We start from the raw sequence: 23832 nt of genomic DNA, 5'->3' as shown, positions 1-23832 counted from the left end.
TAGGGTGCCGAATGAAATAGAGAAACCTTTTTCGGTCAATATGTGAAGGATGCAGCCCTCAGGGGACACGGTGCCAGAATGCTGGTGGGGGACACAATGCCAGAGTGAAGGAGCAGTGACCACCAAAAAGAAAGTACAGGGTTTTTGTTATTTTTTTTTCAAATGCTCACCCATAGCCTATGTATATTATATTTTAAAGTGAGCGAAGCCCCCTTTAAGCTATGTGCGAACGCTGTGGTTTTACCATGGATTTTACCGCTGATTTGCTGCAGAAAATGTGTCTTCCCCAGCAAAACATATGGGTATAAAAAAAAATGCTGTGCGCACACTGCGTTTTTTTATACCTACGGATTTACCCGCGGAATGTCTGCTGTGGAATTAATGTGCATTTCACTTCTTTTCTGCAGGTACCTGCGGTTTTTGCCATAGATGGTAAAAAAACGCAGGGACCAACCCGCGGAAAAAACGCGGAAAAAAACCGTGGGTGCGGTTTTTGCCACGGGTGCGATATTCTGCCAGAGGGTGCGGATTTTTCTTAAGAAAGGGCCATTTTCTAGTGCGCACATAGCCTCAAACAAGTTATATGATGATAAAGATGATAGACAAAAGAATAGACAAAAAAAAGAGACAAAAAGATAGTGGTTAGCTAATTAGATAGATGTTAGATAAGGAGAGAAAAAAGATAATTAGAAAGATGACAGACAGATAGATATAGATGGAATGATAATATAGGTAATACATAGATAATTAGATATACCCTTGTAAAAGATATAATGATAATTATTCTGTTAATGAACCTAAAATAATAGCAATTACCAATGAAACTGAAAAAGCCCGGTGGACATAAAATGCCTCATAAATAATTATTGTGCAAACTTTTATTATTTTAGAACAAAATCACCCTAATTAAGAGGTACCTGCACCGAGGCACTGATTTCCTGACTGATGACAGAGGCTTAGCATGGCAAGTATGGACAAGTATTCTTGGTGGTAAGAAACTATTCCTAATTCCCTTCATGTCTGGGCCTTCACTTCCCCCACCAGTTATTTGGAGACTGTGTAAATGCTAGGCCTCATCTTGGTAAATGTTAATGTCCCTTTGAACAGCTGCAACTGTACAATCATGGACACTTCGGGTGCATTAAGGTTCAGGGGTCAAGGACAGGCCGAGCTAAGGACGAGCTACAACACGTGAGTGGTTAGTGTTCATCATTAAGACTAAGAAAGTGCTAAAATACGTCTAAGGATAGTTATAGTGGAGAACCACATACCGAGAATGGCAATGTGAACTTCTGTTACATTTTAAACTGTTGGAGGCTATGAAAGCTGAACCCACTCAGTTTTTAACACTGGGACCACCATTGTGTTAAAACTGTGTGTACTGGTACTATTAACTTTAATGGGATTGTGATACTTGTCTGAAGATCACATAGATTTTAACAAAATTGCAGACAAGCTCCGATCTGTGGCATTAGGCCAATACAGATCGATATGAAAGTCAATGCAGATGCCTCTCTATTTTAGGTCTATGACTACCTTAAAGCGGTTGTCCACTACTTTGACACTGATGGCCTATCCTTAGGATAGGTCATCAATGTCTGATTGGCCGGGGTCTGACATGCCAGACCCCTGCCAATTAGCTGATCTGTCCCAGTGGCAGCAGAAGGCGGCTGGAAATGCTCAGTTCCGGAGTTGCTCCCTTTCCGGATAGCGGCTGCAGCCGGGTACTGCACATCCTTCTGCTACTGTTTAGACTAGGACGCAGATGTGCAGTACCTGGCCACTATCAGAAGATGGTGCAGCGCTGGAACTGAGTATTTCTGGACTCCTGCTAATGCCGTCAAAACCAAGATCAGCTGATTGGCAGGGCTGCGGCATGTCAAACCCCGGCCGATCAGACATAGATGATCTATCCTAAAGATAGGCCATCAATTTCAAAGTTGTGGACAACCCCTTTAACTCAGTCAACGGTCATTAGCATTTTCGTTATTACCATCACAGTAAGAGGTACTTCTCACATAGCAGCGATCTCACTAGCGATCTTGCTGACTTGCTGAGTCACGGTTTTTGTGACGCACCAGTGACCTCATTAGCGATCTCGCTCTGTGTGACACTGAGCAGTCATCTGGCCCCTGCTGTGAAATCGCTGCTCGTTACACACTGCTCTAGTTTATTTTTTGAATGTTGCTCTCCCACTGTGAAGCACACATCGCTGTATTTGACAGCGAGAGAGCAACAATCTGAATGTGCAGGGAGCCGGCTTCTGGCAGCCTGTGGTAAGCTGTAACCAAGGTAAATATCGGGTAACCAAGCGAAGTGCTTTGCTTGGTTACCCGATATTTACCTTGGTTACAAGCGTACGCCGCTCTCAGGCTGCCAGTGCTGGCTCACTGCTCCCTGCACACGTAGCCGGAGTACACATCGGGTAAATAAGCAAAGCGGTTTGCTTATTAACCCGATGTGTACTCTGGCTAGGAGTGCAGGGAGCCAGCGCTAAGCGGTTTGTGCTGGTAACCAAGGTAAATATCGGGTAACCAAGCGAAGTGCTTTGCTTGGTTACCCGATATTTACCTTAGTTACCAAGCGCAGCATCGCTTCCACGCGTCGCTGGTGGCTGGTCACTGGTGAGATCTGCCTGATTGACAGCTCACCAGCGACCATGTAGTGACGCACCAGCGATCCTGACCAGGTCAGATCGCTGGTGGGATCGCTGGAGCGTCGCTAAAGTGTGACGGTACCCTAAGACCACATGCACACACTGAGTATTTGGTGAGTTTTTTACCTCCATATTTGTTGCACTCCTGGTTTTGGATACAATCAGAGGAAAGGTATAATAAACACACAGGCACACTTCTGTATTTATCACCCACTGTTGGTTTGGGCTTATAAATACTGAGGTAAAAAAACTCACCTAATGGACTGAGTAATGAATGACGAGAATTTACAGATGATTTTTATATCAATAGGAGTGTTATGGCTCATTAACACAAGCCAACGTTCTCAACTATGAGCCCTTCTAATCATGCCGGCAGATGACAAATGAGCAAAACGCTTGTCTGTCAGCTGTGATGATTTTTTAGCCGACGATTATTTTCAGCAGCATATCGTCCTGTCCTAAGCTACCGATTACATGATGTTTAATGTAGAAAGAACAATCTTATTAAATAGGCCAGTAAATGACAGCTTATTGGCTGGTATATAAAAAACTAGTGGTCATTTAGCAGCCTGGATCGGCCCATGTGTAACGACAATAACCAGGCATACTATCTCTACCGGTGGAGAAATGCATAGACTTTGTTAGTATTGTCTCCATTTTCTATTTACTACTTATATAAATCCAAAGACTTGAAAAAATTAAATTAAGTTCCCCTTGTGCAAAGTCATCATTTTAGAGAAAAAACAGTCTGTTTTTGTAATTTTAATCTAAAATGTGTATGGCCATCAGTAGGCACCCAGTTAAAAACACAAGATGTGGTGGATGTCTATGGTGGCCGAGGACGCTGATTGACTGCTGCTGACGTGTTCTCTTATGGATGTGAGCAAACGATATGATTAAACGTCAGCGTACAAAGCAAAGAGTAAACATTACATAATCATTCTCAGCCTTTTGTTACTTTGACCCAAAAAAACACCTTTAAAGAAAAGCAGATGTCCTCCTTCAAAACATAATCAAGTATCAAAGATCAAAACGCACGGAGAGTAAATATTCCTGATTAGATTGGTCGTGTTTATATTAAAAAGCAAAGCAAAATAATTAAACAGTGGATCATGGGAACTTTGCTTTGGGTTAAAGGGAACCAGACAGCTGATTACATGCTGCCCACAGATTGAGCAGCATGTATAGCCCCTGGCGGTCTTACTCTGAAACAGTGCGGCGTTTCTAGAAAAACATACTTTAACAGCTACTAGGGACCAAATTGCGCTGGACAAGCGGGTCCCCATTGGCTTCCCCCGCCTGCTACCCTAGGTTGACTGTTTTCTTCATATGTAAGTGTTGCGGGTAGGGGGGCCAGACCGTAGCTGAGGGGCTGCTCAGGGATGCTCGGATCCGGGGCTTTACTGTGGCTCGAGTGGGAATCGGACCCAGGCTCAAGCAGTGGTCCTCTGCCCACAAGTGAAAAAGGGGATATTTACAAGGGAGATTGTCTGTGACGCCACCCACGGTGTGTGGTGAGGTGTGACACCACCGCTGCTGTTGTGGGGCACCTGGGGGCGATGGGATGGCAGCTGGATGTTAACCCCTCCGTGGGTAGGGATGGATGCCCTGGGGCCCAGTGTATTATGAGGGGTTGCAGGGAGCAGTCTTTAGGAGGCAGGAAATAGGGAACTTACAGTTGGTAGTCGTGGTGCTGGATGAGGCTGTACTGATGTGGAGGATCAGTAAACACAGAGTCCTTTTGTAAACCAAACTGCCGGTGTCCAGGAGCCATGGGCGAGTAGTGACCGGGTTCCACACACGGTGCAATGAGGAGGGACCCTCTTTGTTGCACTGCACTTCGTAGTCTGCTTAGCTCCTCTAACTAGTCCGGTTCCCGTTCACAATGTCGGCGGGCCACTACCCTGCCCCGGTCAACTTCGGGTCCCCTCCTAATGCCTGACTTGTTCCATAGTCCAGGGGCTCCAACCCCTGACCGCTCTGCTCCTTTCTCTGCAGACTCCTTCAGCACACAGCTTGCTCTTTTTCTTTCTCTCCAGCAGCCCAGGAGACACTCCTCACTGCTCTGCCTCTCTCCTACAACTCCTCCCCTCCTGCTCTCTTCACTTCCTACCCTGGGGGAAGGGGGGGGCGGCTGCTCATATGCACCATGTGGGGGTGTGTGTGTGGAATTACCAAGGAGCATGCACTCTTCTGTGACTACTTGGCTAGGCCAGGGCGTCACATAAGCATATGGTCGGAGACCTCTTAGTCCAGGGCAGCGGACAGGGAGAAGCCGCTGTGACCCGCCTGTCCAACTAGTCTACACCGCAGCTAGGACCCCAACGGCTATTAAAGAATGGTTTTCTCTGAAATGCCATAGAGTTACTAAGTCAAATATACCAGCTGAGATAATACACAGTGCCTCATACATTCGGACCATGCTTGGGTTCCCTTAAAAAAGTGAAGAAAACGACAAAAAAACAAAAAAAAAAAACAAACGGGACATAAGTGTGTGTGTGTGTGTGTGTGTGTGTGTGTGTGTGTGTGTGTGTGTCAGTCTCTCTCTCCAAGGTTAGAACATCCAATTTTATGCAAGAGAAAACCAGGAACAGATTTCAAAGACTCTTAGGACATTTCCTCGTGGCAGAATTGTCTGTAACTGTCCTTTTCATCTCATGGGACATACAGAAAATCTTGTCCTTGCTGCCAAACAACATTCAAATTATCCAAGCTGAATTTTAAAAATCACAGAAATGTTAAACTTTTTGGATAGTTCTTCAATGTTTATTCAGATCCAAAAAAGGAGGAAGGAAAAAGCAGCAACTCACCGGGAGATGAAATATAGTCTTCTTTATTATGCAACACGGGTAACACGTAGTGCAGGGAGGGGAAGCCAAAGGCTCGGACAACGGTAAACCATTTCACGCTGGTGTGGCTCTTCTACGGGAGGACCTATAGAAGCACCACACCAGCGAGAAACTGTTTACAGTTATCCAAGGCTTCGGCTTCCCCTCCCTGCACTACATGTAACCCGTGTTGCACAATAAAGAAGACTTTATTTCATCTCCCAAGTGAGTTGCTGCTTTTTCCTTCCTCCTTTTTGAGTCTGGATTCCGTATTGTGGTTTTGTTCAGAGCGTGCAGCTCCGGGGCAGGTGTTCCTTGTCCGTAAGTGCAGTCTGTTTTATCAGGCCAGTGTGAAGCTGGTTTTTACACACCAGAGGTGCCCAGTCTTTTTCTCTCCTGTTTGAATCGTCAATTTTTATTCAACAAACATGAAGATATATATTATATCTTCACAAGTGGAGTTTTCAGCACAGATTTTGCAACATTAAAAAAAAAAATTGGGAAACATTTTTTGCAAAATTCAACAACAAAAATGAATATGTATAAAGGCTCCAATACCAAACTATCCAATTTTGGGGGGACCAGCCAACCATCTCACATGTCTGAGGATTTCCCAATTCTCCACCAAATAGAAGATATGGAGAGAAGGGATGAGGATCAGAAGAGTAACTGCAATCACCCGATCCTTCTGTTCTCCATCTAAATAAGCTACCTGTGGGCATGTGAATGAAGGGCTAGGAGATACGGTAGTTGAGGACCAAACGGAAGAGCATCTTTACAGGATTTATGTTATTTTAGATTCTTCTGTTTGTACATATGTTTTTATTATTTGTTTTATTCTTCCAGTACATTGAATTCAATGGATGCTTTGAATACTTTCACAAAACAGTTCCCAGTTATGCGTCTGGCTGTCAGTAGGGAGTCATGTGAAATAATACATTTATCTGTAGAGTGTGAAGTAAAGTAGATAAAGGGATGCTGACTCAAAGCCTTGGAAAAACTTCAAAAGGTATATGTTTGCAGGCAGGAATACAGGAATAATATTAACTGCTTTACATTTCACCTTTAAATCAAGGTTAAAACCACCTATACAATTTTACTTTAATGCAAATGTGAGTACACATCTCTGAATGTCATCTCTTATGGCTCTACATGACTGAGATATCGGATTTTCACAATTTGTACTGTGTATCAACTGAAAAAAAAAAATAATGGTCAGGACTGGCTTTTTCTTCTAGTACATAGTGAAAACAAACCAATAGTCGAGACTAGCCTTTTATTGGCAAGTGCCCTGTCTGGACCTTTTGTTCAAGATAGGAATACCCCTGCATTTCTGCCATGTGCCTTGTAGCTGTGTGCCTAAATACACAGCTGCCTAATGCTGCAGCGAGTATATTTGCGCGGTCTACACCTAAACTTCATGTTTGTCTCCATCTATGTATTCATATTACCATAAGTTATGGTAACAACATCACGGCAATCCCATCCATGTGACAATTGTTTTTGGCTCTCCTTTAGAGGAGCAGACATCAAAACATCAATATCCAGTCTTAAGCAATACAAGTAAATTCAGACTACAGACCGCTTAAAAAAAAAATTGATGAGGATTCCTGGGGCTCAAAATAAGGCTACTTTCACACATCAGTTTTTTTCCATCAGGTACAATCCGGAAAAAAAACGGGTTAAACGGATCCGGTACCGCATCCGTTTTATCCCCATAGATTTGCATTGTTACCGGATTGTACCTGATGGCTTTGCGTTGCATCCAGTTTTTTCCGGATGCGGCAAAATTTATCGAAGCTGCGGCCAGAGGCAACGTGTCTTGCAACGTTTTTTTGTCCGGCAAAAAAAACGCATCGCGCCGGATCCGGCGCGATACGGCGGGCTTTACAATAAAAGCCTATGGACGCCGGATCCGGCGCAATGCGGTAAAAAATGGATGCGGCTACCGGATCCGTTTTTGTAAACTGCGCATGCATTAAATTAAAAAAGCTGATCCTTCAAAAAAAAAAAAAAAAAAAAAAAAAAGGACAAACCGGATGCAAACCGTATCCACCGGATCCGGTTTTGTACGCATCCGGCATAACGGATCCATTAAAAACCGGATCCGGTTTTACATTTTTTTGCCGGATCCTTTGGATCAGGAAAAAAAAAAGGATTGTGCCTGAATGCAGAAAACTGATGTGTGAAAGTAGCCTAAGGCTACTTTCACACATCCGGTTTGAGCCCTGCGGCTCAATCCGGCTGTGAAAACTATGCAACGGATGCGGTGAAAACACCGCATCCTTTGCATAAGTTTTTACATGCGGCCGGTCCGGTTTTTTCCGGTTGCGGCATGCTACTGAGCATGCGCAGTGGAAAATACCGCATGCGGCGACCGGATGCGGTTTTTTCCGCATCGCGCCGCATCCGGCCTCCATAGGGATGCATTGAAAAATGCGCCGCAGCGGCCGGATGCGGCGCGATGCGGTGTTTTTTGCCGGAGCAAAAAACGTTGCAGGGAACGTTCGATCCGGCCGCCGCATCGGCTACATCTGCCGCATGCGGCAAAAACCGGACCGAACGCAAGCCCCTGCGGCACAATGCGGCACTAATGTAAGTCAATGCAAAAAAAAACGCAATCGGCGTTACAAAAGCCGGTTGCGGTTTTTCTGCAGAACGCCGTATTGTGCCGCAGAGCAAAAATCCGGATGTGTGAAAGTACCCTAAGAGGGAACTGAGATATATAATGAAAAGGGCAATGGTACAAGTAATGAAGGTTAATCTATAGGCAACAAAGAAGCACTTCAGGATGGACACTAAAGGAATAACTTCAGCAGACTAGTGGAGGTACTCAGGGGGGACACAAAGGAATACCTTCAGCAAACCAGTGGATGTGCTCGGGGATGTGAGGGTGTGGGGGGACTCTAAAGGAATAACTTCAGGAGATCAGTGGATGTTCTCAGGAGGAACACTAAATGAATAACTTCAGTAGAACAGAACAGTGGATGTACTAAGGGGGGACACTAAAGGAATACCTTCAGGAGACCGACCAGTGGATGTGCTCAGGAGGAACACTAAAGGAATAACTTCAGCAAACCAGTGGATGCAATTTGTAAAATAATAAATACAAAATTTGCACCTATCAATCCCAAAGTCCACCCATTATGGATGATGACTAACTGACTTGTCCCACCAGTCTAATAACGATCCTATAGCAGTATATGGCAATCCCAAGTTTTGGGTGCAAGGCCATTTGACGTGCCTTGTTTAGAAAGAAGTGTTGGCCTTTGTAATAATGTCCCAGAGGCTTTAGTTTGACCTAGTTTAGAACCAATGTAAGCCAAGAAACGGTCATGGCTTCCAGATCACAATTACATCCAATACGCAACACAAATGCAACATTAAAAGGAATATATTTTATACCAACTGGAGAACACAGGGATTAAAAAAAACAAAACAAAAAAAAAAAAAAAAAAACCACAAAACAAGAAGCTCCATGCATCACCTTGCCGGGCCATTGAAAACCAGGTATACTGGGGTTAAAGGGAACCCACCAAATTATTAATGCTGCCTGAATCCCAACCAGTGTGAATGAGAGACAAGCCTCATTATTACAGACATGTAGATTTTATCCTGAAACACTGCAGCAAATCAGAGAACATATAGTTTAAAACTAAAAACAGCTGGGGACAAGACTAGTCAAAGAGGGGGGGGGGGTCCTAGCAAACTTCTCCCCACTCTATTCAGTAAAATGAGAGGTCAAACTGTTCACATATAGGAGAGACCTGTCATTCTAAGTGAGTGGAAAGGTTGATAATGAGAAGATACATGTGCTTATTCAGGGGTGCAAATGTACCAACTGAAATTATTACTGATAATTGCTATAGAACATTTCTTTTTTCTTGGAGTTTAATATGAAACAGCATAAATAGCAGTTGACTAATGTAATGATATTATTGGAATCACTCCCTGTAGCCTTGGGAGCTTTCCAATAATAACACTGAAAGCTGAGGGAGCTCTCACAATTCGCATAGTTGATCTGCAGAACCCTACAGAACAGTCTATGGTCTGAGAATATTCTCCGTCTCTCTCCCACGGACCAGCTCTACAAAACGGTGATTTATAATAGTTTGCATCAAAAGGATTACTTGGGGAAGGTCTCAAGTGAATGGGCAGTGCCTAAAATTTCCTGTAAATTGGCATTCAGATTTTGGTAAACATATTACATAATATCAAATGCACACTCTAACGCATTCATATTAAAGGTAATATGTCATTAGTAGCAACTATCTTAAGCCGCCTATATGGGCATGTAGGACATAGAAAGTTGAATAAAATGATACCTCGATAACTGCAATTCACTATTTTATTCCAGGCGGACTAGTCAGGGGAAGTAACGCCTTTATGACTAGTCCCTGCACTCATTAGCATATTATAAAGAATCTTTAGAAATACTTTTTCTAAAGATCTCTTTATCTATGTGAGTGTATACAGGAACAATTAGGCAGGGATTAGGAATATGCACCCAGAACTGCTTGTGGTTCTGGGTGCATATTGCACCTGAAAGGTTCCCTTTTAGATCTGAAGCCTCTGTCACCCCAGTTCTACTCCTCACCTAGTGCCACATCCTTCTGCTTGACATACAGTTTTAATGCTGTGTGAGTTCAAATAAAAGGAGCCATCAATCAAGCAGGAGGAAGCAGCATTAGGCTGGGAATAGAGCTGGAGTGACAGAGGCTTCAGGCTTATTTGTATATATAAACAATGATTTCTCAGTAAATGAGGAACAGACTGGCTATGTTAAGAGTTACATGTTACTTAAAAGAGTTACATGTACGTATAAATACAGTGCCTACAAGTAGTATTCAACCCCCTGCAGATTTAGCAGGTTTACACATTCGGAATTAACTTGGCATTGTGACATTTGGACTGTAGATCAGCCTGGAAGTGTGAAATGCACTGCAGCAAAAAAGAATGTTATTTCTTTTCTTATTTTTTTTTTTTTTTTTTTTAAATTGTGAAACGTTTATTCAGAGGGTCATTTATTATTCAACCCCTCAAACCACAAGAATTCTCTTTGGTTCCCCTAAAGTATTAAGAAGTATTTCAGGCACAAAGAACAATGAGCTTCACATGTTTGGATTAATTATCTCTTTTTCCAGCCTTTTCTGACTAATTAAGACCCTCCCCAAACTTGTGAACAGCACTCATACTTGGTCAACATGGGAAAGACAAAGGAGCATTCCAAGGCCATCAGAGACAAGATCATGGAGGGTCACAAGGCTGGCAAGGGGTACAAAACCCTTTCCAAGGAGTTGGGCCTACCTGTCTCCACTGTTGGGAGCATCATCCGGAAGTGGAAGGCTTATGGAACTACTGTTAGCCTTCCACGGCCTGGACAGCCTTTGAAAAGTTTCCTCCCGTGCCGAGGCCAGGCTTGTCCGAAGAGTCAAGGCTAACCCAAGGACAACAAGGAAGGAGCTCCGGGAAGATCTCATGGCAGTGGGGACATTGGTTTCAGTCAATACCATAAGTAACGTACTCCACCGCAATGGTCTCCGTTCCAGACGAGCCCGTAAGGTACCTTTACTTTCAAAGTGTCATGTCAAGGCTCGTCTACAGTTTGCTCATGATCACTTAGAGGACTCTGAGACAGACTGGTTCAAGGTTCTCTGGTCTGATGAGAACAAGATCGAGATCTTTGGTGCCAATCACACACGTGACGTTTGGAGACTGGATGGCACTGCATACGACCCCAAGAATACCATCCCTACAGTCAAGCATGGTGGTGGCAGCATCATGCTGTGGGGCTGTTTCTCAGCCAAGGGGCCTGGCCATCTGGTCCGCATCCATGGGAAGATGGGTAGCACGGCCTACCTGGAGATTTTGGCCAAGAACCTCCGCTCCTCCATCAAGGATCTTAAGATGGGCCATAATCCTATAGAATGTAAGCCCGCAAGGGCAGGGCCCTCTTCCCTCTGTACTAGTCTGTCTACTGTAACTTGTATATGTATTTTGTATGTAACCCCCTTCTCATGTACAGCACCATGGAATCAATGGTGCTCTATAAATAAATAATAATAATAATAATAATAATAATAAAAATGGGTCGTCATTTCATCTTCCAACAAGACAACGACCCAAAGCACACAGCCAAGAAAACCAAGGCCTGGTTCAAGAGGGAAAAAATCAAGGTGTTGCAGTGGCCTAGTCAGTCTCCTGACCTTAACCCAATTGAAAACTTGTGGAAGGAGCTCAAGTCCACATGAGACACCCAAAGAGCCTAGATAACTTGGAGAAGATCTGCATGGAGGAGTGGGCTAAGATAACTCCAGAGACATGTGCCGGCCTGATCAGGTCTTATAAAAGACGATTATTAGCTGTAATTGCAAACAAGGGTTATTCCACAAAATATTAAACCTAGGGGGTTGAATAATAATTGACCCACACTTTTATGTTGAAAATTTATTAAAATTTAACTGAGCAACATAACTTGTTGGTTTGTAAGATTTATGCATCTGTTAATAAATCCTGCTCTTGTTTGAAGTTTGCAGGCTCTAACTTATTTGCATCTTATCAAACCTGCTAAATCTGCAGGGGGTTGAATACTACTTGTAGGCACTGTAATTTGGTGTTGGGGGTGAAATCCTTAAAATATTTGCTCAAATGAAATTGGCATAATTCCAAAGGCATACAGCTAGGGACTCTAGATTGTGAGCCCCAAAGGGGACAGTGTTGCCAATGTATGTAAAGCGCTGTGGAATTAATAGCGCTATATAAATGAATAAATATTATATTATTAACTTCAGACTTCAACGAAAGGTATCTAGACATGCTCAGTGATCTGTGCAGAGGTGTTTATGAAGTATGGGAAGAAGGTGAATCCTGACCATCATCCATTTTAAAAAAAAAATGTGCTCCTTTGTTATCTACTGTATTTAGATATACAGTATGTTAGCTTTAAAGGGAACCTGTCAGGTCAAAAAAGCATTCTGACCTACAAGCAGGAGCCTGTGTGAGCTGCCAACCCCATGTAAATAGCATAGGGTCTAGTCCCCTGGGCATCGCTCGCCCTGTGGATGTCTACATGCTTTCCATGGTATCACACCCATGTGGGCGTGATACCATGGATTTACATCAGCGACGTGACCGTCGCTACTTCAGAATCTCGCGAGCTCGCGCTTACCATTCTGGTCACGTTCTCATCCTGGCGTGTGCATTTCGGATTCTGACGCGCAGTGCGCATGACCGAAACCGCGGGCGTCTTCTGAGCATGCGCAGTGCGCGACAGAAGCCGACACGCAAACACCAGGATGAGGCGGCGAGAATGGTAAGCGCGCACGCGCGAGATTCTGAAGTAGTGACGGTCACTTCGCTGATGTAAATCCATGGTATCACACCCACAGGGGAGTGATACCATGGAAAGCATGTAGACGCCCACAGGGGTGCGATACCATGGAAAGCATGTAGACGCCCACAGGGGTGTGATACCATGGAAAGCATGTAGACGCACACAGGGGTGTGATACCATGGAAAGCATGTAGACGCCCACAGGGGTGCAATACCATGGAAAGCATGTAGACGCACACAGGGGTGTGATACCATGGAAAGCATGTAGACGCCCACAGGGGTGTGATACCATGGAAAGCATGTAGACGCCCACAGGGGTGCAATACCATGGAAAGCATGTAGACGCCCACAGGGGTGCGATACCATGGAAAGCATGTAGACGCCCACAGGGGTGCGATACCATGGAAAGCATGTAGACGCCCACAGGGCGAGCGACGCCCAGGGGACTAGACCCTATGCCATTCACATGGGGTTAGCAGCTCACACAGGCTCCTGCTTGTAGGTCAGAACGCTTTTTTGACCTGACAGGTTCCCTTTAATTACAACCCTGACTGCTGAAAAGTTAATTCAACAGAACAGAAAGTGTCAGACAGAGTGAAGGTTAATTTTATAAGTAAACATTGACAAACAACTTTTAAAAACTTTGATCAAAAATGTAAAAAAAAAAAAAAAAAAAAAAAAGTGTATATACACACACACACACACACACACACACACAGTGTTTAACTTCAAATCTTGATATAAACAAGATTTCGTTTTCTATTCCCCCACTTTTAGGTATATTTGGGAAGGGCTTTCGCTATAGCTGTTCTAAAGAGAATCTCCCTCCTTTCTTGGCATGTCTGATTTAGTTTTTAATTACATTCTTCATGAAATATTATTTCTGGAAGACCCGTTCTTAAAACTATATGTGGTCTCTCGGTTCCTCCGAGGAATGTCTGAATAAATTGAAATCTTGGCGCTACTAGTTGGTGATTTGCCCCTGTCACTGTCCAATCAGTACAGATAGTATCAGACCGGGTACAGACAATTCCTTCTGACAAGTAGTAGAGTAAAACCTAGTTGTCAATTTATTCATCAAATTTTAGATGGAAAGAATCCTGAGAAGATATGATCCTTCTTTTATCAAAAACGTTAGGACAGCCGTATTGTGAAATCATGGCAAACGGCTCATGATGAAGGGAAATAAATCTTTAATAATTATAATAAACAGTATAACTGATCCAATACAAAAACTATCAACAAACTAATCTAGAGACATGGTACATTGAAGAGACGTGGACTTTTCTGAAGTTCAGTGTGGATTTCCTAAAACCATACGCAGGAGAAGCGATGGTGGAGTTAAATTGACAATACATGAATGCGATAAAAGACAAAATACGGGTGCGGACAACGTTCCATCTATTTACCTGCCATCCCGCCTCACTCAGCAGGATGTTCAGAAATGCTTAGGCTGCTTCAGCAGATTCCCAACCCACAGCAAAACAAACATGTTTGCTTTAGATCAAAGAAGGCCACGCATTAAAAAAAAAAAAAAAAAAAAAAAAAGCGCCATAGAATTTAACCACTGATAAAAGCGTAATATAAAGTACACAACAAATTCATAGAAAATGGATCTAAAGTTAGTCTTTGAGATAACAACATCTAATTATGTGCTTTTCATGTATAGAAAAAAAAACAAAAAACATAGCATACATTTCTGATAATATATAGACTATAATTTCCTTCACTTTATCTTTCAGCGTCAGTTTAAAAAGAAATAGCCAACACAGGTACAAAGAATTTCCCCAAAAATTAGCATAAAGGCTTTGCTGAGAAACAGCGCAGTAGGAAAGGGGAGAATTTCTAGGTCGATAATTAAAGGCAACCCGTCACCTCTAAAAAAAAAAGCAATTTCCAGGCTGGTACATAGAAATTAACCTCTTCACCACCCAGCCTTTTTTCACTTTCCAAACCAATCCAATTTTTTTTTTCAATTCTGAGCAGTGTCACTTTATGATATAATAACTCTGGAACGTTTCAACGGATGCCAGCAATTCTGAGAGTGACACATTGTACTTCATGTTAATAGTACATTTAAGATGACATTTTGCACATTTATTTGTGAAAATATCAAAAAAATTGGCAAAAAAGGTTGACATTTTTTCAGTTTTTAGACTTTTAAACCAAATTTATGTCACATACCAATAACATAACAGCAGTTAATAAATAACATTTACCACGTCTACATCAACACCATTTTTGAAAGACTCAGCAATTTCTAATTTTTCCAACAAAATTTACAAAACCATTTTTTTTTTATTATTTTTTTTTTTTTTTAGGGACCACGTCACAATTGAAGTGATTTTGAGGGTCCTATATGACATGAAATGCCCCAAAGTGACACTATTCTAAAAACAACACCCCTCAAATGAACCCTTCACATGCTTCACAGGAACTAAAGCAATGTAGAAGCAAGAAAAATGAAAATGTTCCTTTTTCCCCACAAAAATGTTACTTTAGCCCACATTCTGTATTTTTGCAATGGTAAACAGGAGAAAATGCACCATACAATTTGTTGTGCAATTTCTCCTGACTAAGCAGATACCCTAAATGTGGTAGAAAACTATTGTTTGGGCGCAGGGCAGGGCTCGGGAGGGAAGGAGTGCCATTTGACTTTTGGAACACAAATTTGCTGGAGCCAATAGTTGATGCCATATCACATTTGCGGAGCCTGTGATGTGCCTAAACAATTGACCCCCACAAGTGACCCAATTTTTGAAGCAAGACTCCAAAAGGAACTTATCTAGATGTGTGGAGAGTAATGATGCTTAATATTCGATCGAACATAGGCATGCTTGGCTATGTATCGCAGGTGCTTGGATGTGTCATTAATGACACAAACATAAAGCACAAGCTTGCTTCACTGAATGATGCAAGCAGGCACTCCAGTGAGAGCCACTTGCAGTCTCTGAACAACTTTTTCGGATGTAGCGTGTCCTAAAAAAAAAAAAACAAAAAACCAGTAGTAGTAATAGTAGTGACTATTTTGATTACATGAAAGTTTTACAGAAACAAGCATTAATGGATATTGGAGTGAAAACTGCAAATCTGCCATTGTAGTGCCCAGTACATTGTAGTGCTCATAGATTGTGCCTGGGTCGTGTTTCTGGAGACATGTACCCCATAAATTAAACATGCTGTCCTCACTACAGACATTACAAACATGTGGATGAAAAATGTGGTTTAGGCACACTGTGGAACTGAGAAAGGATTCAGGCCCTTGGATTTGAGAGTGCAGATTTTTCTGGATTTCTTTCTTGGGGCGGAGCCATAGCACTTTTCCAGAGGCTTTGTGCTACTAGTAACATGGAAATCCCTATATTTCTATTAACAGATGACGGACCTAAGTGGGGATTTGTGCTTATGTGGGTTGACTTGAATGCTATTGGTGGGAATTTGGAGTACAGAATTTTTTGGATCAGTTCACATTTATTCTGTGCTCTATGCTGAGCACATCCATCAAGGTTTATATCTACATTTCTGACATACATCATTCAGTTGAAACCCCCTGTGGATCCATTGACTATATTGAGGTAGCATAGTTTCTCTGGACTTTGTTCAGTGTCCTTCATTTTCAAAAGATGTGCCTACAGAGACGCTTAAAAAGATGGACACCACCGGACCACAGACCATAAGGGAGATTAAAGTGACTCAATCTGCCTCATTGCAGTGAATTTTCCATTGTTTTGTCCGAATCACGTTTTTCAGAGATTTACATGTAATTCCTGGTGTAGGTGCTTAGTGTAGACCGAAGGATAAATGTGAGCTGTGCCTTACTTTGGGATTCAGAACAAACAAAATAACAGCAATTGATTAATTGGCTTTAGTACTATTTTTTTTACACCGTTCACCTTGCGGTATAAGTGATAGGGGGGCTTTAATTCTCAGGTCAGTACAATTAAAGCAATTGAAAAAAAAATATAGTTTTTGCTTCGTTTTTTATTTATATTTTTTTCACAGTGGTCACTAAAGGAGTTAACTTGTATGACAGTTTTATAGAGGAGGTTGTTACAGATATGGCGATAAGAAATGTGTGTACTTTTTTGGTATATTTATGTTTTTCTATAAATATATACATATTTATTGGTATAATATTTTTTCTTTTTTTGTTCTGTATTTTCAGATTTTTTTTAAATACTTATACAATTTTTCACTTTTTTCCCCACTTTTTTACTTAAACCCTATACGTCACATTACCTTTTATTATTCCGATTGCTGGTATAATGTATTGAAATACAGAAGCATTGCAATACATTATACCTCCAGTTTTACACAGACACAGGCGGCTTAGACACTACTCATGGAATGGTCCAAGAATGCTTGCCGTAGCTGGCTGACAGAGGTTGTCAAGATGTCCTCGGGTTGCCATGGCATCGATCAGGCCCCCGTGATCACATCGCGAGCAAGTATCAATGTCTTTACTTTTACGAAAAAGTGTAAAGGTTTACAAGAAAAAAAAAAAGAAAAAAAAAAAAGTTATCCCTGGACAACCTCTCAAACTTCATACATTTTATAGAAACTGAAGATCAATTTACCCCGACAAGCAAAAGTGTAACAATGTTTTGAACCTTTGACTTTCAGGCTCTATTTCTCATCATCCAGTATAGCTTTGCATGTGAGACTACCTTCACTTTATAGATAATCATCTTGGCTATATCATACATTAATTTGACTTGCAACTATTTAGCACATGATTAGTTATGAAAATTCTTGTCATATTACTGGATTCTTACGGTTTTGCTCCTTGTTGGTGGTGGAAAAATGTTTTTCTTCCTGTACACTACAAACTACAACCTGTTCTCACACTCCCTAATAGCTCAGTGTGTTATTAGGTTGATTCCCAAACAATAGTCACCGGTTCAAATAGAGAAGCAGCCACGAGGAACATTTCCCAAGAAAAGAGAAACATCTTCCAGCTCAACGACTATGGTCTCTTGGCCAAGAAAACTGCCAAACTACATCATGTGAGTGCCATACCAGTTGGAAGAATACAAAATGAAGTCCATCTATCCATTCAAAAGCCAAGAAGTGGACGTCCAGACAGAATCGCAGAGTCTACAAGTAGGCACATCACAAGGTCTATCAGTTCTGGCGCCACTAACATGTCAGCGGAGGCGGCTTTTATGCTTCATAATAGTGAGATCAGAGACAGCGAGGCAAGTACCATGCGTCGTACATTAGACAAGTCTGGAATTGTAGCTCAAAAAAAGGTGACGAAGCCTTGAATTCAATATTGTCATAAGAGGTGTCGGCTCAAGTTTAAAAAAATGTTTGGACAGTGAACAGTTGAAGATTGGAAATGGGCAATTTGCATTAATGAGAAAAGTCAATAGATTACACTCTAATGGTGCAAATGGGTCTGGAAGAAACAAATGGAAAAGGGGCTAACGGATCGAGAAACTGAAGGAACTGTCAAGTTCGGCGGAGTAAGCCTGTTGATATGGGGTTGTTTCAAAGCCAAAGCCGTTGGATACTTGACCAGGAATGATGGTGGTCTCAATGCTGAGCTATATTTCAGTATCCCACAAGTTACTTCATACACTCGAGTGCTATGGGTATGAAAAGGATGACATACTGTTCAAGCAGGACAATGTGATCCAAGGCATACATCAAGATTGGAGAAAAAATGGTCCCTTATAATGATGTAGACGTGCAGGATTGGCACACAGTCCAAAACTTCAACCCAATTGAACACTTGTGAATTGAATTCAGCCTACCCCTTGGTTTGTCAACGGCTCCACTGATGCACGGCATTAAAATGGAGATCACATCTGGATAATGGCAAGAAAAAAGTAAAAAACAGCCAAAAAAAGAGGCCTATGACTAAGAACCCTGTGAGGTCTGAGACATGTAAGCCTAGGCTTTGTTTTTTTTATTCCACTTTTGCACACACTTTTTTTAAAATGAAGAAATCACGAAAAGTTTTTTATTCTTGAGAATTTTGGTGCTTGCTGTTCTTCCTTTTTCTTTGCTACTTGTGGGTAGGAGTTGAAGTAAAAGCTGTATACCTATCAACAGGAGGCAACCAATATGCACCAAAATTGGGAACATGTAGAAAAGAGCTGATATCAGATTCTGGTTGAGACATGCTTGAATCTGATGGAGCGCATGCCTACAAAGGAGTCAGGCAGTGTTTAAAGACAAAAGTTGGATTTACAAAATAATAAAAAAAACACTAAAATTTAGTTATTTAGGAGCAAAAGAGTAACAGTGCAGTGACATGATAATCTGCATAACAAATCATATGCTAAATAGTTGCAAGTCAAATTTATGTAAGTTTTATCCAAGATGATTGTCTATAAAATGAAGGTAGTTTCAAGTTTGAAGCTGTAGTGGATGATGAGATATGGAGCCTGAAAGTCAAAAGTTCAAAATATTGTAACCCGTTCTGCTTCATTTTAGCAGATATGGATTTCTAAATCCTCTGCATTATTTCACACACAAAGCATACCCATCAGTTCAGTAAACATTTAGTGTCAGAGGTTTTAATTTATGGAGGTCCAGGTGCTGCGACCCTCACACATCACTGAAATGAAGTAAAGGAAAGGCTTAGCTGAGAACGGTATCCCTTTGGTTCACTCAGCTTTGAGGATGTGGGTTGCGCTTAAAAAGGATCTGTCACCAGATCAAAAGTGGCCACTTTCTGCCCCTATTTTATTCCTTCTGATTCCAGGAGTATTATTTTTTTAAATCCATCATATGGTGTCAGAGATATGTATTGCATTTGCCTTTATTTATTGCAAATTCTAAGGTCTTTACAAGGGAGCATGTCTGGGTAATAATGCAGAGCCACCTACAGACATGCCCCCAAAGAATCCTGTAAGCCAGGCCTACTTTGTAACAATAAATATGAATACTACATAAGTAGGCCACATCTATGGAACTGTATGGCAAAAAAAAAAAAAAAATGCACCTGAATATTCAAAATAGCAAAAATCATAGCAAAAACTGGTCACTATTGACCTGATACAGGTTCTATTTAAGGGGCTAAATCATCCATGACAGATTGGACTATAGTGTAACATATGCACTGTAATATGCCTGGTCTGTTATTCTGGACAATCAAAAGCAAATGCTAAACCATTGAGCCATCGGTTGTGTAATAACATATGGCTAGTCATTTTAAGCACCTCAGCAATTCACTGAAGCATTCATTGGACAGTTCATAGTATAGGCACACATTTAACTATACAGAATATAGGCACACATCTAACTACACATACTGTAGATCTTAAAACGTTTTTTTGGGGGGTTTTTTAGTACAAATACACATGAAAACAATTTTATATAAGTTATTGAATCTTACCTTTTTCTTCATGAATGGTAAAGACTCCAACCCCAGATCCATCCCTTATGGAGTATCTGATTTCACCATCCCGTCCAGAATCCTCATCATGAGCCGAGACTGTCATCACAGGTGTTCCAATGGGAACATCTTCTCTGATCACCGCTTTGCTTACAAAATTAGAAAACAATGGCGAATGCAGGTTCTCATTCACATCAACAACTTCAACAGTGATGAAACAAGTTGACAAAAGGGAAGTCGGTTTTCCTCTGTCCTTGGCCCGGGCAGTCAGATTGTAAACTTGCTTTTCTTCATAATCTAACTCTTGTATTATCCTTACCGCTCCACTCAGTTTATCTACTTCAAATTTGCCATCGCCATTTTCCAAAAGACTATATCGGACTTGACCGGAGAGCCCTATATCAGAATCATAAGCATCTATCCAAGTCACCAGGGTTCCCACTGGAAGGTCTTCTCGAACTTTAACATGATAGTTGGATGGAATGAACATTGGGGAATTGTCATTTACATCTTCAACTAATATTTTTAGGAACGTGGTAGCAAACAATTGGGGTTCATTCTCTGCTTGGTCTCTGGCTTCAATTTTGAGTAAATGCATATGTTGCTTCTCCCTGTCTAGTGAGGTCAGTGCTTTTACTATTCCCGTCACGCTGTCTATTGTAAAAATATTAGTGTCTGTAAGAATGGAATATCTCACTTCACCATTAGCTCCCAGATCACTGTCAGAAGCTTCTATTTTAATAATTGCTTGGTTTCCCTCCTCATTTTCCTTGACCTCAACAACATAGCTTTCTTGCAGAAACTCTGGTGGGTTATCATTGGCATCAAGCACGCCAACGTCTACAAGGCGCCAGGCAGATTTTTGTGGTATTCCAAGATCATAAGCTGTGACATTCAAAGTGTATATATCTTTGAGTTCCCTGTCGAGTGGTGAAAGAATTTGTATCCAGCCATTATCCATATCTATAGTAAAACAACTATCATCATTTCCTCCTGAAATAGCGTATACCAACTTGCCATTGAAACCAGTGTCAAGTTCATTCGCTTCCACATGCATTATACGTGTTCCGACAGCTTCATTCTCCCTAACTACAATTCTGCTAGGAATTGTGCTTTTAAATTGAGGGGCATGTGAGTTTGCCAAGTGAGTGTCAAAGTAAGCTTCCTCGTGTGATCCACGGTTAAACAACTTATTGGCCTGTAGAAGTTTCTCAGCAAGCATTTTGGCAACTCCAGTTTCCTCACAATTTAAGTGAACGACCTTGCGGCTAGAAGTTACAGTAATATTAATAAAAATTGGTTTGGCCAAGTGCTCACCATCCGTAGCTGTAATCCTCAAACTATGAAAGGAGACTTTTGCGGCCGGGCCTTCTGAAAGAGACTGTTTCAAAGAAAGAACTCCAGAATTGGGATTTAATGTAAATAAATCTAACTCGTTTCCAGATTCTATTTGGTATTTTACTAACTGAAGTTCATCAGCATCAATGGCAGAAACAGTAGTGATCTGTTCTCCAATGCCAAGATCCTTGGGGACCGAACCTTCACAGTTTATCTTCTCAAACAATGGCATATTGTCATTTAGATTATTTAAGGTCACTGTGATCGGAATTTCAACTTCTCTTCGATAAGGCAGACCCCAATCTGATGTCCTAATCTTTAAAGTATAGACTCTGGGCATTAACTCGTAATCTAATTCTTCTACAGTACTAATGACTCCCGAAAAGGCATCAATGACAAAGGGAACAGGATTTATGTTGGCCATGCTGTAGGTGACATATCCATTCTCTCCTTCGTCATGATCAATGGCACTGACAGTAAGAACGTGACTACCTATGGGCACATTCTCATCAACCACAGCTTTATATGACGTCTGGGTAAATTCTGGGGCATGGCTGTTCATACCAAGCACTTTGATCATCACTTTTGTTGAGGCTTTTTTGTCACTAGTAATAATATCCAGTTCTATGTGGGAGGCATATTTTGCTTTTAATGGTGCCAAAGTTGTAATGAGACCAGTATTGGGGTTTATACTGAACCTGTTTCTATCTGTAGTATGTTTAAAGGCATATTTTAAATGTGGGTGACTGGGAACGGCTTTCACCATTACAATGGGCGTATTGGGAGGTGCAAACTCACTTACTTCAGCCCTGTAAACATCTTTCTCAAATTTTATTGGACCATGTTTAAATTGAGAAGATTTAATGTGGATGACCTTGGGGTGGGAAAACTGTGGTGGAGAGCCCTTGTCTTTAGCCTGTAGGGTCAAGTTAAAACCAAACGGATGGGTATCCCAATCAATCTCTCTTACAGCTACAATCTTATATTCTTTACTTCCCGGAGAAGTCCTGTTAGTCCTGAAATACTGTAGAGAGTCCCCAGCTATGATGCTTAATGAAGCTATTTCTCCATTGGTTGCTTGGTCCTGGTCATCCACATTTACAATTGCATAAGTCAAGTCTTTATCAAGTTCGGAGGGAGTGAGTGTAACCGAGATGACCGGGGCATGTAAATTTGCTTGTTCCACATGTATAATTAGCCGAGCCATACTGCTAATTCCGCTACTTCCATATAACTTCATTCCTCGGTCTACTGCAAGTATTTCCATGTCATACTGTTTGGTTTCTGAATAGTCAAGTTTGCCGGTTAGAATAATAGCACCGCTGGTTGGATGAATAGAAAACATTTCAGTTCTCTCTTTAAAACTGTAGTAAAACTCCCCATTAGTTCCAATGTCGGCATCAGTTGCACTGACTTTAGCAATACTGCTCCTTATTGCTGTGTTTTCAGGCAAAGAAACACTGTACAATGTTGGTGAAAACAGCGGTCGTAAGTCATTGGTGTCCAGTACCTGAACTCTAACTCTTGTGCGTGCTTCAGCATTTGAGCTTTTCTCCACCGCCTTGACAGATAGGAGGTAGTGATCTCTAACCTCTCGATTAAGAATTGCCGTGTTACCGCCCTTGGTGCGTATCCTCAGGAAGCAAAAATCCCCCAAGATGTGCTCTTCTGCTTTAAAAATATTCTCATTGTCTCCAGAGACTATTTTATATTTGATGTCCCAGTTAGGGTTTTTAAGATAAATGCCCATTTTTGTTGGGTGCCCAACGTAGGTCTTGGCAGCGGAGTTTTCATAGATAGTAGCATTGTATTGGTGTTGAGTGAACAGAAACGATGAGGAAAAATGCAGTCCATGGCTTTCATCACAATCACCAAAATGTTGCAGTAACATCAATAAGAAAAGCGAGGTCAAGCGTCTCCCCATGATGGATGACATACACAAAATCACCTGGAAAAGAAAAGAAGAAAGGAATTAAATAAACCCGGAGAACGCACTGATTAATAGTTCTATCATCTTAACATTTATTCCTTATTCGTGATTTAAATTGACTGTGTCAGGTGGAGACCACCAAAGGTGTATAATTAATTATCCGTTCTGCAGTTACATAAAGATTAATTTCACAATTCTTGAGGGATGATATCCGAACCCCAGGCTTACAACCGGGGGCAAAAAGAAATAAGCTAGTATCATTAAGACAATCAACGCTCACACCACTGGGTGCCATGCGGCAAATCAACTGATCCCATTAAGCCCATATCATTTCAGGTTCACTAATTTAATTACTGTGGAACCTAACTAAGCATTGGGAATAACTTCTATTAAATAGATG

General features: G+C 41.5%; 1 protein-coding gene across 9 annotated transcripts in view; it reads right to left on the bottom strand.

Annotated features, from left to right (window-relative positions):
- The window catches only part of FAT1 (FAT atypical cadherin 1), a 323107-nt gene that overhangs the window by 212924 nt on the left and 86351 nt on the right, over positions 1–23832 (bottom strand). For all 9 annotated transcript variants that reach the window (XR_012753986.1, XM_075347113.1, XM_075347116.1 and 6 more), the window contains exon 2: positions 20165–23450. Coding sequence is in view for 8 of the 9 variants with exons in the window: in XM_075347113.1 (XP_075203228.1) it covers positions 20165–23438 (3274 nt within the window). In the remaining variant the exon portion in view is untranslated. The remainder of the gene's footprint in view (positions 1–20164; positions 23451–23832) is intronic.

This window comes from Anomaloglossus baeobatrachus, chromosome 1 (genome assembly GCF_048569485.1).
Source record: "Anomaloglossus baeobatrachus isolate aAnoBae1 chromosome 1, aAnoBae1.hap1, whole genome shotgun sequence".
Classification (NCBI taxonomy): domain Eukaryota; kingdom Metazoa; phylum Chordata; class Amphibia; order Anura; family Aromobatidae; genus Anomaloglossus; species Anomaloglossus baeobatrachus.
This window is presented reverse-complemented; position numbering and strand designations above follow the sequence as displayed.